The 12601-nt window shown below is 36.0% G+C and overlaps 1 protein-coding gene across 2 annotated transcripts in view; it reads left to right on the top strand.

Annotated features, from left to right (window-relative positions):
- The first annotated feature begins 9 nt into the window (after positions 1-9).
- Positions 10-12601, top strand: part of GSTCD (glutathione S-transferase C-terminal domain containing) — a 125102-nt gene continuing 112510 nt past the window's right edge. For both annotated transcript variants that reach the window (XR_005988457.1, XM_041759128.1), the window contains exons 1-3: positions 10-144; positions 9342-9779; positions 10603-11070. Coding sequence is in view for 1 of the 2 variants with exons in the window: in XM_041759128.1 (XP_041615062.1) it covers positions 9363-9779; positions 10603-11070 (885 nt within the window). In the remaining variant the exon portion in view is untranslated. The remainder of the gene's footprint in view (positions 145-9341; positions 9780-10602; positions 11071-12601) is intronic.

Genomic DNA, 12601 nt, shown 5'->3' on the forward strand with positions numbered 1-12601 from the left:
CGGCCTTTCCGGCCGCCAGCGGTCCGTGGGCGAAGACTCGCAGAAGCTGCCTCGGAAAACTCACGCGGGGTGGGAAGGCGCAGGCGGCTCGTGTCGCTGACACACTCACGCCCCCTCCCTGCCTGGCCGCGCCTCTGCGACCAGGTAAAGAGGGAGCTCAGGCTGCGGACTCCGCCGTCCCCCTGACCGCCCCGACCCCCCCCCCCCCCCCCCGGGGCCAGTCTTTGCATCCGGAGGCGACCCGGCTGATGCTGCGAGACGGGGATGGGGAGGAGGCGGGGGGTCGGGAAAGGCAAGGGCTTGCAATGAGTGTCCCGATGTTTCTCCAGCGCTGGGGCCCCTCCTGGGCGGGCACAGCCTCTGAGGGAGCTGGTGGAGGGCCCCGGGCCCCTTCTCAGGTTTCCCAGGGCCAGTCCCCGTGGCTTCCTCTGCTGATGGGGAATAGAGCAGCTTCTCTCTGCAGGAGTCCGTGGAGTCGTTTACCGTTTGCTGCTCAGTGTCGCTTTAAGACCTTTTTGGCACGCTTTAACTTTTTTTTTTTTCCCCCTCTCTCTTTGACACTTAGTATTTTATTCCGTGCCTTCCGGTTAGAGAAAGCGGTTGTACGTGAGTGCTGCTCAACAGTTGCTTTGCGGCTGTCTGTCTTCTATTACACTATCAAAGCAGCGTTTCAGTTCGGTTTTGAACAAGTTCGAGTTTGAGTAGAAAGTTTGACTTGCATGAAAATTGCTTCGGTTTCGGAAACGTTCACTAACACCCGTACTTCCCACCTCGACTCTACCTCGTTTGGAATGAGGGGACTTGTTTTTTTTTATCCCTTTATTCTTGAGCCCGGGATCCCATTTCTTGTCCTAAATTCTTGAATGTTAGCATTTGATAATCTATCTTGTGCTAAGTTATTGATTATTTAATAGCGTAGTACTTTTTCTAAGCCTGCCTATAGAAAAAGCATTAGAGAAAAATGAAAAAGCTGGCAAGAATGTGGCGATTTGTAAACATGGTCATTGAATATTGTGAAAATAAATTCTCTTACAAATACAACTGAATGACTTGCTGTCATATTTAATAAATCAAACTTTAAGCCATGTTGAGTTTTTTTTTTTTTTTTTTTTTTTTTTTTTGATTTAACTGCCTGGTAGGGAGTATACGCTTACTAAGAGGATTGCCTTAAGGCATACTCACATACTCACAATGTGAAATCATGTTTGAGTTATACCTGAAGACATTATTTTAAGAGGTCTAACTTTAAAAACAAATCTGTGATGAGATCGGTGAGATTTGAGAATTGTTTTATCAGATTATTTTATTATTATTTTTACACTTCTACATGTTTGCCTACTTTAAGCAAAGTTAGATCGGAACTTCTGTAATATTGGCCCCATCAAGTTTAAAAACAACGGCAACCTGTGTTTACTTTGTAGCTTTGGTATCACCTGTGATTTGAAATAAGTACTGAATATCCAATTAGCCTTTCTCATAGCAACAATGTAGCAGATCTTGAAACTTAAATTCTCTAGGCCAGTCCACTACAACATCTATAGTATATACCATTCCTTATTATAAATTGTTTTTTTTTTTATCATCAAGTATTCAAAGTAGCCCACGGAATTCTGTTAGGATTAGTACTTAGACTATGGGGATTTAAAGCATTTAGATCATAACCAGCCTAGGTATTGTTTGCTATGGGGATTCAGTCCTTTTATTTCAGGCTTGCAGGCATTTCTGTTTCTAACATGTTAGCATTTTATGCTGTGGTCCCCGTTAATTATGAGGTCAGGCTTAGCTGCAAGCATTATGATTCTGTGGCAGCAGATGATTCTCTGATTCTCCAGAGAGATGACACACTTCTGTTATGGCTAAAGTTACTGTAAACTTTTTCACTTTTAAGCAGTTTCCCCTCACCTTTTGCCCATTTTAATTATTGAACTCTGTCCTCTAGGACTTAACTATATGTATCCCCACATTACATAATCTAATAAGCACTGAAGCAGCTCAGCTTTTTTTCTTTTTTAACCTTTAACGTCCAAGGTAGTTAGCTGCTATTGAACTCTGTAGCGGTAAGCTTTTATATAATATAGATAGTAAGAAAATAAGGTGAGATTTGCAACCAAATTGTGCTATTTTGTGAATTGTACAAAACACAATCTAAGTTCCAATATTCCTAATGAACATTTGACATACTAAGGAACTTGAGTTCAAATTTTAATCTTTAATAAAAATGTAATTTCATACCTGTAAACTGTTGAACTATTTTGTTCAATATAAGCAGTTAATATGCAAGTAGACTTAAGGTATCACATATCCTACCTTGTGTGACTTCTTGTCATAGTTAACAGGTTTTTTCGGTACTTGTAGGGGTGGGGAGCCTTTTCATTTTCACATAAATTCCTTACCTTTACTGAGAAGTTTGGAAATATACAGCATAATTTGTGGCTTGCCAGTGAAAATTTGTTTACTAATGTTAATGGATAAGGAATTTTGAGATAAATTACAAATGAATAATAATAGCTAGTATTTATTATAGGCATTGTTAGTTTCTCACAGCATACTATATGGTAAATCTTCTTGTCCCCACTATAAATGGGAAAGCTAAGGTACAAAAAAGTTTTATATTGCTATTAAATATTAGAACCAGGATTTGAACCCAGTCAACTCCAGAGTCTAGGCTCTTAGCCATTACTTTATATTTCTGGGTATATAACTATTCTATTTGTTAAGAATATAGACTCTAGTAAGGTTCCTAGTTCTCTTGACTATCGGTATATACAAAAACTGTATTTTCTTTATAAGTTTAGATGGATTCAAGTGATACTTTTTCCAAATCAGCTTATGGAGGTCATCTTGTTTCTTCATTTCAATTTATACACAGTTGGCTCTTAAAATAGATTTATTCATTTGGAAGAATGGTGTCAAGAATGAGGCTAATGTACCAAGACTAAAGTTCTCAGTAGTATTGTCATTAGAATGATTACTGATATTTATGTGTATTCATTCATTTCTTGAGTAAAATTTGGGTACTCATATGCATTGGAGTTATAAGTCAAATAGTAATATAAAGGAAAAAAGGGGATAAGGGGTCAGGAGGTGATGGAAGTGCTTTTTCTATTCAGGTTGTCACATAGCTCTTGTGTTACTATTTAGAGACATCAATGAAATGAAGGAACAAGCTAGGCATAAGGAACAGCAAGTACAAAAAATTCTCATGCCTGGCTTCTCTCAAGAACAGTAGGGAGAAGTGGCTGGAGAGGAGTGAGCAAGAGGGAGCAGAGATAGGGGGTCAGGTCAGAAAAGGATAGTTAGGGGAGGCACCTGGGTGATTCAGCATCTACCTTTGGCTCAGGTCATCATCCTGGGATCGAGTCCCACATCCCACATTGGTCCTGCTTCTTCCTCTGCCTATGTCTCTGCCTCTCTTTCGATGTCTCTCATAAATAAATAAATAAAATCTTAAAAAAAAAAAAAAAAAAAAGATAGCTAGGGTCATGGCAGCCATAAGCCATAGCAGGAAATTTGGAATTTATTTTAACTGTTTCGGGAAGCCATTGGATGATTGTGAGCGAAGAGTGTGAACTGACTTTTATGTTTAAAGGTCACCCTGACTAGTGGAGAGTGGGGAAATATTGTTAATGGATATTTGTAGTAGTCTCTTTAAAGCTGGTGATAACTTAGGATGATAGAGGTAACGGTACTAAGAAGTTGGATTCAGCATATATTTCAAAGGTAGAAATAGTAGCTTAGGAGAAAAAATGAGTGAGACTTCAGAATTAAGGACCTGACCGTCTGGGTGAATGATGTCATTTTATCAATAAAGGGACTACTAAGGGATGGGGAACAAGTTTAGAAAAATGCCCAAGGGAAGATGGCAAGTAGCATGTAAGAAGTCTGAGGTTCAAGGGAAAGGATGTGACTGAGATAAAAATAGGAGTCATTGAGGATATTTAACCTGTGGTACTGGAGATCACCAGAATAGTACTGTTATATTGTGAGTTGGCCCATTAATGGATCGTGAAATCAATTTAGTGAGTACTAACCAGCATTTATTTTTTTAAAGATTGATTTAAAGATTTTATTTATTCATGAGAGAGACAAGAGAGAGGCAGAGACATAGGCAGAGGGAGAAGCAGACTCTCCACAGGAAACCGGATGCCAGACTTGATCCCAGGATTCTGGTATCACGACCCGAGCTGAAGTCAGACTCTCAACCACTGAGCCACCCAGACATCCCAAGATTGATTTATTTATTAGAGAGAGAGAGTGCACTGGAGCCTGTGCACGAGAGGGGCAGGGAGGAGGAGGAGGGGCAGAAGAAGAGGGAGAGAAAATCTCAAGCAGACTCCTCACTGAGTGGGGAGCCTGAGGCAGGATTCGATCTCATGACCCATGAGATCTTGACGTGAGCCGAAATCAAGAGTCAGACCCTTAACCAACTGAGCCACCCTGGTGCCCCCTAGCCAGCATTTAAAAAGTGGAGAGGGAAAAAAAAAAAAAAAAAAAAAGTGGAGAGGGGAGGAGGAAAGGAAGGATGAAAAGCACAGAATAAAAAAAATATATATCAGTTTTATCCCATGTAGTAGGATATTTCTTCATGATCCTTTTTATTCAGTATAATGAGTTGCATTATTAAAATCTTATTGTGTGGCATGGTGAAAAGGTTGAATGTCAGTAATCAGCAATGAGTATAGTTGAAAATAGGGCAAAGCACTATTGCTAAGAGGTCTGTGGAGTATCGGATAAAGGGAATTAGGGAGAAGCTACCAAAAATCTTCATTGTCAAATGATTGTTTTTAGAACAGAGGTTTTTATCAAGGATTACTGAGACCAGCACAATTGCTTCGAATAACATGATTTCTGATGAATTTCACTTTGGTGAAATTGTTGCTGCAATAAGATTGCAATATGCTTCACTTTCTGAAATTTTAGTTTATAAAATAGTGCTATTTATATAAGAAAAATAGCTATTCCTAAATATTTTCAGATAAGATCCCTTTATAAATTCAATTAATGTTTTTGTATTGATGGACAATTCTCATCTGTGTAATGGAATTAAAATGTAAGGATTGTGAGGATTAGAAGTAATGTTTAAAAGTTGTATGTGTTATAGCACATGGTTGGTGGACAATAAAATGTATGTGATATTAGAATTGTATTCTTTGTTCAGTCATTTAACATTTATTAGCACCTGTTAAATTCCAGGCACAGTGATAATTTCTTATTTGATGTAAAATAATATTTTGTTACAGTGGCATACTCTTTGATCTTTATGTACTAGGTAATATATAACTTAGTTGTTTATCCACTATGTAATATTTAGTTGCCCCAGATCCAGACTTTAACTGAACACAAAACTCAAAAAAATTTTTTCAACTTCTGACCAAGTATGCTTTTCTTTTTTCTTTTTTTTAATATTTAAAAGAGTGAGAAAGAGAGCATGTGTGCGTATGAGCATGAGTGGGGAGAGGGCAGAGGGAGATGGAGAGAAACTCCAGCTGACTTCTCACTAAGCTGAGCAGGCATAAAGCTGGATCTCACAACCTTTGACTCATGACCTGAACAAAACCAAGAGTTGGTCACTTAACTGACTGTGGTACCCAGGTGCCCCAAGTATGCTTATTTTCAATACATTTATTATATTTTTTCTTTGTCTTTCTTTATATAAACATATGCATGAAGAGAAATAGTAAAATATCTTTAGATTTTAAAATCATATGAAGCTCATTTACCCTTTCATATGTGAAATATTTCAATTTATCAACACCAAGATATATTAATTAGAATGAGAATACCAAAAAAAAAAAAAAATGGTGTAGATGTCTAAAATGTTAAACCAGTCACTACTTCAGTTATGTTTTAAAATATCTTTGAAGGGGCACCTGGGTGGCTCAGTTGGTTAAGCATCCAATTTTTGATATCAGCTCATATCTTGATCTCAGGGTCATGATTCACGCCCAGTGTGGAACCTACTTAAAAAATATATCTTTGAAGATTCACAAGTAATGAAACCAGGTTTAATTTTTTTTTTACCTATATATTCCCTGAGCAACATTCCCAAACAAATTGGCATGTCCAGGGAAGAGAAGTATACTCCATTAGCTCTTTTCAGCTCCTAAGTCTGTGGATTTATATGCTGCTTTCCCACTTTATCTCAGGAGTAGTTGCAGTGTGGCACCTGTCAAAGCTAAGCAAATGACACTACTTCTGAGCGTGGCAGGAATGTAATATGGAGTAACAGGAGCTGCGCCCAAACCCTAGAGACCCAGAAGATGATTCTACAGTACCCACCTTTTTAAAGTTCATGACATAAAAATAATGATAGAAGGAATCTCTAGATAGATACGTAGAAGAAAAAGGGGTTTCTTTTGAGTATGACGGTTGCAAACTTAAAGCAAAAACTATGTTTTACTCTCTTGAAAAATTAAACACATAGTACAAGCCAAAAACATCAAATTTGTACAGGTTTGCTAATATTTAATATTTATTTTAGAAATTACATTAGTATTTAATGGGAAGAAATTGCCCAGGGAGAGTAATTTTTTTAACTCCAAGATCATTAAGTAACATTTTTAATCTCCCAGAGGGGGGGAAAAAAAAACAAAAAAACACCAACATCTATATTGGAAAAATAAATTATGTTAAGAATCAACAGTACTTTGCATTTTCTCTCCGGCATCTCATTAATTTTTAGATATCTCCATGGGCAGGTTATTGCTATTCTATTTTGTTGACATTTAGCATTTATTAAGTGTTCACAGTGACAAAAGTTTATAGAATATGTAAAAGCCTATTCTCAAGGTTCTTATTCTTATAGGCCTTGGAAAGTGGCAAATATACACGTATTCTAATTTTTAAAATATTTCTTAAATTACAAGCTGTAAAATAGCATGACATTGTTTTCAGTTTTGTTTGGCTTTTTAAAGAGTTAGCAGGACTAGACTCATAATTACTATTTCCTAGACTGCTGGGCAAATGAGGAAATCAATCACATTTTCTTTCAAATCTGCTTCTTGAAGCACTTAGGAATCTTCTGTTATAGTATACCACTATCAGAGGGAGTTAAGAAGATCAGTAAATTATCAGCAATAGATTTACAGGAGCAAACTCCTCAAATAAATTATTAATTACCTAGAAAATGTGGTCTCTTTGCCTGTGAGCTTTAATAAGCACCCCTTAATACTTTGTTTTAAAGTATACTGTAAGTACAAATAAAATTTAAAAAAAAAAAAGACAAGCTAGGGAGAAAATGGTTCCCATGGGTTAAAAAGTTGTTGCTTTTTAATCACATGAAATAATTTTCCCCTAGAGATCTTTTAAAGAAGTAACAAACCAAGGTGCAGATCTGTTTTAATAAAAGAAATATAAAACAGTAATGAGTACTTGCATGATCAAGAGGTTCTCTCAGTAATTTACTAACTATATCTTTTTGTTATAATGAATAATTAGCTCTTTAATAACAAAAGAGCTGAGGACCAAGACACTTAAAGATACTCAAGTGTTTTGCTTTTGATTAAAATGAAACAATAACTAAGGAGTTTAGAATAGAAAGGAAATTTAGAATGTTAACAGTTTCCTAAATTTCAGAGTACACTAATATTTCAAATATACTTGAAAGAGTTGCAAGTATACTTTTTAAAGGCTTTTGAAATAATTTTTTCCTCTACTGTCTTTCTATTACAGGTTTCCATGGTGAATGCTTTTAAAGAGTGCCATCTAGTGTTAATTTTGGAATTGTGATTTATGGGATCAGAACACGGGGAATTTTAGACCTAAGGAAAGTAGAAATCAGTTACCATAATTGACAAAATTTTTAAGAAATCTGACTTGAAAACACCCATCAGTAATTTGACCTCAAGACTGTATGTCTGCATCCTTAAAATAACCGTGTGTATTCATACGTGTAAAATACATATATCAGGCCATGTTTATATATGTTTTATATATATGGTATATATAATATATAATGTTATAATGTTTACATGTAATATGTATAATATATATAAATATATTAAAACATATATACATATCAAGTGTTTTAGGCATAGTAGTAAATAAAATTCCTATTCTTATAGAACATTCTATTTGTGGGAAACAAAATATATAGTATGTTACCACAGTGGTAAGTGTGAAAGAAAAGCATAGAATAGTGTTTTCAGAGAGGGTGGGGGTTGTGATTTTCAATTTAAATACAATAGCCACCGATTATCTTAATGAGAAGCTGACATTTAAGTAAATACCTGAAAGAGGTGAGGGGGTGTTCCAGGCACTAGACAGAACTGCAAAATGCCAGAGGTGGGAATGTACCTAGTATTTTAAAGGAATAACAAGTCACTTTGGCTGGAGTAGTGAATGATGAGATCAAGGAGATCTTTAGGCCTTTGTAAGAGCTTTGCCTTTTCTCTGAATAGGATGGGAAGCTATTTGTCAGAGTAGCGATGTGATCTTACTCCATTTTTAGGAGGGTCCCTTTGGATACTATATGGAGAATAGACCAGAGAGGGAGGTAGAATGGAAAGCAGGATTAGAAGATTAATTGCTATAATTCAGAGATAGGTGATGGTGGCTCGGATTATGGTGAAAGCAATGAAGATATTGTGAAATAAACACTTTTGATATATATTGAAGAGCCAAAATAAGTCTATAATGGATTGGTTATGGAGGTGTGAAATAAAAGAGTAAATAAAAATGACTCCAGATTTTTGGCCTGAGCAGGTAGGAGAATGATTATCCATTTACCGAGATGGGGAGGATACATGAGCAGGTATAGGTAGGGATGAATGTTTCTGGACATGTTAACTTTGAGATATCTCAGTTATCAACATCTAAGTTATGGGGAACTTCAAATATTTTTCTCTTGTGATTCAGCATGCAATAGCTCATCGTATCAAAATCCATTTACTTTAAGAGAATCCATTTCTCACGAGGGAATGAATCCTCCACCTCCTCATGACTATTGTATTGTATAGTCATAAAAGACCAGTGGTGTGGGAAGACCAGTGTTGCCAAAGCTTCTCCAGACAACTCCTAGGATTCTTGATTATTTATTTCCCATTCTATTAATCTCTTGTTCTTATCACACTTCTTGATTGGGACTGTTCTATTGCTAAGCACCTGAGGTATGCTTATTTTAAAGGAGCTGGGTGTAAAATCACCCCCTGAGACTAGTTAATTGCACAGGGTAGAAATATTTCTTTTGGAAGCCATGTATTCAGAAACAAATTCTTGCAGAATTTTATCTATCACAAATCGTTGCTGATTTCTAGACAAAGTTTTAAAATATTCATCTTTTATTTCAGCTTCTAAATTGTAATACTGTAAGTCCTATTTAACCACTTCAATTTATGCTGCAGGTGACCCAATAAAAGAAGAAAATGAAAGGCATTAAGAAAAGTCTTAAAGAAGAATACCTATACTTGGACTTTTTTCACCAAATAGAAGGGTGCATCTTTCCTCTTCATACATCTGTAACTTTATTTTTGTTGTCATACTGTGACTGTAAAATCTTTAAAGTTTGCTTAGTCCTCACTGGAGAAAGTAGAGATATTTCACTAGAAAATGTAGTGCCTCAGGAAGTTGAAGTACAGATTATTTCAAGACAAGAGCTTCCACCAATAGTCCAGAATTGCTGTTTACCTGCAGTAGTAGAAAAACCAGACAATTTCTGTAGAGCAGGACTTGCTGTTGTACTGAGACATATAATCCAGAAATCGTATGAAGCTGACTCCTCCAAGAAAGAGATTTTGGAACTTCTGGGTTTTAAGAAGACTTGCTTGAAAGCCTGTGCTGAAGTAAGTATGATGGCTCTCTTGTTACTTAAAGCCATAAAGTGATTACACATTCATTTGAGCATTCATTTTAACTTTCCGTGGGAGACTAAAATCCTGCTTACTTAAAAAATCTATAGTAAATAATGAAATAAGCCCTTTATGTATGCTAGTACTTCAGTACAGCATTGAAAAATAAGAATTCAGCATTTAATTTGTGAGGTTTGGAGACCTTGGTTTTAGAGAATGACTTTTTTTTTATCTTTTTTTTTTTTTAAAAAAAGATTTTATTTATTTATTCATGAGAGATAGAGAGAGGCAGAGACATAGGCAGAGGGAGAAGCAGGCTCCATGCAGGAAGCCTGATATGGGACTCGATCCCGGGAGAAGCCTGATATGGGACTCGATCCCAGGACTCTGTTATCATGCCCTGAGCCCAAGTCAGAGGCTCAACCGCTGAGCCACCCTCTTTTTTATCTTTTGTTTTAACTGAGAACTTTTAAAGGAAATTTTACACATGAACAGGAGCTCAAGTAGCAGTGCCTTGAAAACCATACTTTTTTTCAGGGGTGGGAGTATGAGTACTTTGAAGGCTTTAGGAAGGAAGGTTTTATTCAGTAAGAGGATACAAGAGGATAACATGTATTCCAGGCATAAGAATCTCTAACTGTTTAGTGTTAGCATTTTTGAAACACTGTAATATGTCCCTTGATAGAGCATAAATCTTAACCCAGGGATGGCTTGGCTTCAATTGTCAAAACTAGTCTTATTTCCCAATAGAAAGTTTTCTTCAAGCCATATTGAAAGTAAAGGCTCCTTTCATTTCTTGTATTGTTTTGTTTTGCAGGTTAGTCAGTGGACCAGGCTTTGTGAACTCACCATCCCTTTAGCTATTGAAAATTTTCTCAAAGAATCTTCTGACCAGCACCCAACTATCCCTGCAGAAATACTACAGTTAGAGAAAAAGCTTAGTGAGCCTGTAAGAGTGCATAATGATGACAAACTCCGTCGGCAGAAGCTGAAACAACAGAAGGCTGCTGGGGTCGGGCCTTCCCTTGCTAAGGAAAAAACAAAGAACAAGGTGCATAGACAAGAAATGTCTGAAGAATTGGACTCATCATCCAAGAGCCTGGAACTTAAAGTGGCATTCTCAAAGCTCACAGTACATGAAGAACCAGCTACTAACAACAGAGAGCCTTCTCACATCAGAAAAGCAAAAGCCTCTGACCTTCCACCTCTGGAGCACGTGTTTGCAGAGGGCTTGTACTTCACTTTGGCAGACATCGTGCTCTTGCCTTGTATCCATCATTTTTTGGTAAGGTTTATCAGGAGTGGATACATTACTATAAGTTTCAATCTATGAAATTGCCTAGGTTTGCATTTCTATTCCATTTCTTACTATCATTATGCTCCTGGGCAAGGAATTAATAACTGTCTCCATTTTTTTATCTGTAAAAATGAATAGTATCTATCTCATAGGATTAGTGTAAGGAATAAATGACAATTCGTGTAAAGCATGAAGTGTTTGGCATATAGTAAGCTCTCAATAAATGTTAGTAATTATTATAACTTCTAGTTTTGAGTTGCTAAAATTTTGGCAATTGTTATGATTATTAATTTCAAATTGCTCTTTTGATTACCTGGAAGGTAATATTGGAAGTTCCAGTATTAAAATACTAAAAAAATTATGCCAGCTGTATTTTATAATTAAGTAGTCAAAGTACTAATTACATTATGTTAAGCATTATTAAATCAGAAATATTTTATCATCGTGTCTGTACATCTCTGTTCCTTATAAGATCACATTCAGTAGCTGGCTGTGCCATAATCATTGTTGTGGGAGAATATAAATACGAAGTTTTCTTTGTTAATATGAGTATGTGTGTGTGCGCCAGTATGTGTGTGTGTGTGCTTTTATCTCCTGGTGGAGAAAAAAAGAACAATGTAAAAATAATATTAGAGTTCAAACATGGGAAACTATAGTTCTCTTCAGCTTTCTAATTGGTTTTCAAGAGCTGCATTTTTCTTGCTTTGAAGCACTTCACCTTTCTCCTAAAAAGGAATCAGATACCAAATTTCATTCTTAATATATCACCAACACTTGAGGTATCTCTACTAACAAATGAGAAATGATTTCTAATGAAAATCTCTTTGGAGGCTAATGCTTCACTAATAAGTTAGGTGGTATTAATCAGTTGGAATTTTCTTGAAGAACATTTCTTTTTTTTTTTTCCAAAATAGTAATAAAATAAGATTAGAAACCAAAATAACTTCAGAATTAAAGGATGTTAAAGAGAGTTTCAGGAATTGTTTAGATGTTGATTAGCATTTTAAATGTCATATGTATTCATAGTATCCATGGATCTGGGTGGGGAGAAGACTTTTTTTTACTTTTTACTTTTTTTTTTTTTTCTAGTCAAATGATTTCTAAATTCTCTTATTCCTGACCTTCCCCTTTATTACCAACTTCAGGCATTAGAGCAGTCATGTGAAATACTGTTGATGTTTGTGGCTTCTTGGTCTTCTTGGATAACTGCATTTGGTTTTAATTTTGTAAGGATTAAATCCGCATGTCACATCCATTAATGATTCATTTGAGAAATTTATTGAAAGCTTACGTATGTAGCAGATGCTGTTGTAGGCACTGGCAATAGAGTGATGAACAAGATGAAGTCCCAACCTTCATGGAGTTAATATTCTAGTAGGGGAAGATAGATATGAATAAGCAAACAAATAACTAATACATATTTAAATAATAGTAAGTAGTACAAAGAAAATAAAAACAAAACCGATAGAGTATCTGCTTTCAAACTCAACAAAGCAAATATAAAACTAGATTTACCTGT

Source organism: Vulpes lagopus, chromosome 6 (assembly GCF_018345385.1).
Source record: "Vulpes lagopus strain Blue_001 chromosome 6, ASM1834538v1, whole genome shotgun sequence".
Lineage (NCBI taxonomy): Eukaryota > Metazoa > Chordata > Mammalia > Carnivora > Canidae > Vulpes > Vulpes lagopus.